This window comes from Salmo salar, chromosome 09, assembly GCF_965601325.2.
Source record: "Salmo salar chromosome 09, fSalSal1, whole genome shotgun sequence".
NCBI lineage: Eukaryota > Metazoa > Chordata > Actinopteri > Salmoniformes > Salmonidae > Salmo > Salmo salar.
The window spans coordinates 145,030,890-145,036,063 of NC_138299.1; the positions used below are offsets into that span (position 1 = coordinate 145,030,890).

At 44.7% G+C, this 5,174-nt stretch overlaps 1 protein-coding gene across 1 annotated transcript in view; it reads right to left on the reverse strand.

Moving 5' to 3' along the window:
* Positions 1–580: 580 nt before the first annotated feature.
* Positions 581–5,174, reverse strand: part of LOC106592274 (fatty acid CoA ligase Acsl3) — a 45,256-nt gene continuing 40,662 nt past the window's right edge. The window contains exons 11-14 of the mRNA XM_082955542.1: positions 3,550–3,738; positions 2,807–2,921; positions 2,105–2,262; positions 581–1,932 (exon numbers count right to left, since the gene is read on the reverse strand). Coding sequence (XP_082811668.1) covers positions 1,775–1,932; positions 2,105–2,262; positions 2,807–2,921; positions 3,550–3,738 — 620 coding nt within the window. The 3' untranslated portion in view covers positions 581–1,774. The remainder of the gene's footprint in view (positions 1,933–2,104; positions 2,263–2,806; positions 2,922–3,549; positions 3,739–5,174) is intronic.

Sequence of the window (5,174 nt, forward strand, 5' to 3'; positions counted from 1 at the left end):
TGTGTGGTTCCCACCGTGAAGCATGGAGGAGGAGGTGTGATGGTGTGGGGGTGCTTTGCTGGTGACACTGTCAGTGATTTATTTAGAATTCAAGGCACATTTATCCAACATGGCTATCACAGCATTACACCATCCCATCTGGAGCGATACACCATCCCATCTGGTTTGTGTTTAGTGGGACCATCAGTTGTTTTTCAACAGGACAATGACCCAACACACTTCTAGGCTGTGTAAGGGCTATTTGACCAAGAAGGAGAGTCATGGAGTGCTGCATCAGATGACCTGGCCTCCACAATCACCCGACCTCAACCCAATTGAAATGGTTTGAGATGAGATGGACCACAGAGTGAAGGAAAAGCAGCCAACAAGTGCTCAGCATATGTGGGAACTCCTTCAAGACTGTTGGAAAAGCATTCCAAGAGAATTCCAAGAGTGTGCAAAGCTGTCATCATGGCAAAGGGTGGCTACTTTGAATAATCTAACATCTAAAATATATTTTTTATTTGTTTAACACTTTTTTGGTTACTACATGACTCCATATGTGTTATTTCATTGTTTTGATGTCTTCACTATTGTTCAACAATCTAGAAAATAATAAAAATAAAGAAAAATCCTTGAATGAGTCAGTGTGTCCAAACTTTTGAGTGGTACTGTATATTTACCTCAAAATGTTCTGTTTTTCTTCTGGCGGAAGAGACTCATCATTTCACTGCCCTAGCCGCAAATTTCCCAAATAATAAAGTCATTATCTTATCTTAGTCTCTCTGAACCTCCTGTTGACTTCATGCTTGTAGGATTGGATGGGCAAATATAAATCATAGTACTCAAGCCTCACTAAGCAGAAAAAACAGCATCAACCAAACACAACAAAAATAAACACTGACAGCTAGTTTCTTCCTGTCCTGCAGGAAGTAAGACTAGTCTCCGGGCAGAACTAGGTTCTGAAATAAACAATAGAATAAGCAGTGAAAAAAACTGGGTTCAGGAATAGGGCTGAGAATTAGCCAGTGAGCAGCCATGGATTTGGAACTTGGACAGAGAATTAGCCAATGAGGACTCTATACTAATGTGAACAGAATCACGGAATTAAAGGAGAAAAACAAATAATCAAACAACAGCTGTTAACCTAAATGTTAATGGTACTTGCTCTCTACAGGCTCTCATGGCTTAGCATTCCTGACGCCCTAAGACACAAGGGCATTGGGGTTAAAATGGAAAGTTTTCCAACCAACCTGAGTTTGTGCTTCAATAACGGTCGACAACACTCAGACAGACATGAGCTCAACAGAAAGCATGACCTACCTGTCCTGTCTCATAACTCACATCTGGAAAATCATCTCCAAAGAGCGCAAGAAGTAGAATGAACATGGAGATACTGTTTGAGGGTGTTCCAACAACACTCCTTACTTACTCTCCCCTAACTAATCCTTCTCTCCAACAGTCTTCAGGGCTAGGCTATTGTCTATTGATTCACATTTTTAAGCAAAGCCATTTTATCGAATAAATGAACAGTGGAGGGGAAATATTGCAACAACACAGCCTCCTCTCTTTGATATTTCTATTTCTCTCCCTCTATCTCTCTCAATCTGTCTATCTCTCTCTGTCTATCTTTTTTGGTCTCAGGAGAACAAAGTAGATTCAAGTAATTTGAGTGCTTCTGGTGCCTCGTCCAGGATGGGGGTCGAGGGTCAGGTGGGGATAAGAGGGTGGAGCTAGGAGCTGGGCGGCTTGAGGCAGATGCTGGCTCTGTGCTTGGAGAGGTTCTGGTCTGGTCCTACTTCCCGCCGTACATTCTCTCGATGTCGTCCTGGTACTTGCTCTTCAGCTGCTGGCGTTTGAGCTTGAAGGCTTCGGTCACTAGGCCCGTCTCGGGGGTCCAGGGGTCGGGGCTCAGACGGATCTTACGGGGGATCTCAAACCGCTCCAGCTGGGCTGCACAGACAGACAAGAAGAGATGAAACCACAGCAACCACCAAAAGGAATGGATGACAAAAGTAGAGCTTCAACCTGACTCACTATAACCTGTATCTATTACTACCACTACCATCTATCTATAACTTCCCTCTCCTCTCTCGCCAAGGTCTGATGACCTTTGACCTCTCACCTGATAGGGCGGCCTCGGTGATGACCTGCAGGACCACCTCCTCCATGGCAGCGTTGTCACACAGCTCCTCCCACGAGCCCCGGATAAGATACTGCTCCGCCAGCAAAAGCAGATGCTTCTGATTGGGCACCACAAAGCCAATCACGTACATCTCATCGCTGAAGAGAGATAACGGTTAAGAAGACACCGCCATGTCTCTGTTTTTTTTTACATAGACTGATTCACACACACACAGTTTTTCATAGCTATCCTCGTGGGGACCAACAATTGATTCCCATCCAAAATCCTATTTTCCCTAACCATAAATCTAACCCTAACCTTAACGCTTAACCTAACCATAACCCTAACCTTAACCCCAAACCTGTAACCCCTAACCCTAAAACTATACCTAACTCCTAACCCTAACCCTAATTGTAACCCTAACCCTAACCCCTAAGCCTAAAATAACATTTTTCCTTGTGGGGAGCGGAAAAATGTCCCCACTTGTCAGAATTTTCCTTATTTTACTATCCTTGTGAGGACTTCTGGTACCCACAAGGCACAGGAGGTTGATGGCATCTTAATTGGGTAGGAAGGGCTCGTGGTAATGGCTGGAGCAGAATAGGTGGAATGATCTCAAATACATCTAACATTCCAGCCATTATTATGAGCTGTCCTCCCCTCAGCAGCCTCCACTGATACAGCGCACGCACACGCACACACCTGTTGGCGTAGGCACAGATGTTGTCTATAAGGGGGCAGTTCTTCAGCATGGCCTCCACCTTCCCCAGAGACACATACTCTCCTGCCTGGAGCTTAACCAAGTCCTTCTTACGATCTATAGACACAGGGACACACTGAGGAGAACTTGCGGAGAAACAGCACATTTTCCACTGCACTGCAATTCTTTACAGACAGATGTAGACAGCAGAGAGCCGTAGGATTTCTGTCAGTCTAAAGTAAACATGGCTTAAGAGGAATTCTCAGAAGTGAGGTGGAATTAGGAAACAGTTGTTCTTGGGAGCTGCCCTGCTAGACTGATAGATGAACGTAGGGGCATAGGTTTTGAAGAAGGGATTCAGTGGTTTTGGGATGATGTTGATGTGGTGTGCTGGCGTAGGCAGTATCAGGGAGTTTTCTTTACATACTTCTGTACATGTCCATCAGAGGAGGCTGGTGGGAGGAGCTATAGGATGACGGGCTCATTGTTGTGGCTGTAATGCATTCAGTGAAGTGGCACCAAACACATCAAACACATGGAAACAATGTTTGACTCTGCTCCATTGATTCCATTTCAACCATTCAATGAGCCCGTCATCCTACAGCTCCTCCCACCAGCCTCCTTTGATGGACATGCCCAAATGTAAGTGCTTATCTTAGCAAATATGAACTTGGGTGCATAACCATGGTGAAAGGGGACACTGAGAATTAAGCCACTCAGAAGAGGTGTTAGCCCTGCACCTCACCAATGATCTTGAGGCATCCATCAGGATGGACCTCTCCTATGTCTCCCGTACAGAACCAGCGCTGGCCGTTTTCATCCACAAAGAAGTCCTGGTTCTTGGCCTCGTTCTTGTAGTAACCCATGGTAACGTTGGGCCCGCCAATCAGAATCTCACCTCGTGGAGTGGGTGTGTCTGTGATGTGGTAGCCACCTGGAGGACAGAGCAGTAGCAAGGCAATGTGGCAAAGAAATGAACTTTATGTCCTGAATACAAAGCATTATGTTTGGGGCAAATCCAACACAACACATCCCTGAGTACCATTCTTCATATTTTCAAGCATGGTGGTGGCTGCATCATGTTATGGGTATGCTTGTCATTGGCAAGGGATAGTGACTTTTTTAGGATAAAAAGAAACGTAATAGAGCTAAGCACAGGCAAAATCCTAGAGGACAACCTGGTTCAGTCTGCTTTTCACCAGACTCTGGGAGACAAATTCACTTTATTTTTTAGCATTTTACCCCCTTTTTCTTCTGAATTTCAACCTTATCTCATCACTGCAACTCCCCAACGGGCTCGGGAGGTGAAGGTCGAGTCATGTGTCCTCCGAGAAATTACTTGCCAAACCGCGCTTCTTAACACCCACCCGCTTAACTCGGAAGCCAGCTGCACCAATGTGTCGGAGGAAACGCCATTCACCTGATGACCGAGGTCAGCCTGCAGGCGCCCCCCACAAAGAGTTGTTAGAGCAGGATGAGCCAAGTAAATCCCCCCGGCCAAACCCTCCCCTAACCCAGACGACGCTGGGCCAATTGTGCACCACCCTATGGGACTCCTGATCATGTCCGGTTGTGATACAGCCCGGGATCAAACCCGGGTCTGTAGTGACACCTCTAGCATTGCGATGCAGTGCCTTAGACCGCTGCGCCACTCGGGAGGCCCGACAAATTCACCTTTCATCAGGACAATAACCTAAAACACAAGGCCAAAAATAGTTACAGTTTTGACTTAAATCGGCTTGACAATCTATGGCAAGACTTGAAAATGGCTGTCTAGCAATGATCAACAACCAATTTGAAAGAGCTTGAAGGATGTTGAAAAGAATAATGTGCAAATATTGTACAGTCCAGGTGAGCAAAGCTCTTAGAGACTTACCCATAAAGACTCACAGCTGTAACTGTTGCCAAAGGTGATTCTAACAACTATTGACTCAGGGGGTTGAATACTTACGTAATCAAGGTTTATTAGGGATTTATTTTTCAGAATTTCATTTTACAAATGTTAGAATTTTTCTTCTACTTCAAATTTTTCTTCTACATTACAGAGTACTTTGTAGATTGTTGACACAGTGACAGATAAATACATTTTAATCCCATCTTGTAACAACAACATTTGGAAAAAGTCAAGAGGTGTGAATACCTTCTTAAGGCACTGTATGATGGAAAACTGTACAGAGGAAAGAGTTGTGTTCTGAATGACTTCCTTACAAGGTCATGGTGAATGCAGTTAAAATATGAGAGGGTGATCTTTCTCCTAAAACACTGTCCATCTCTCACACTGACTAGGGCATGTGTGTAAATAATGTAGGATGGATTGTTAAACTTTATGACATTGTTTTCATAAGTGTGTGTGTGTGTGTGTGTGTGTGT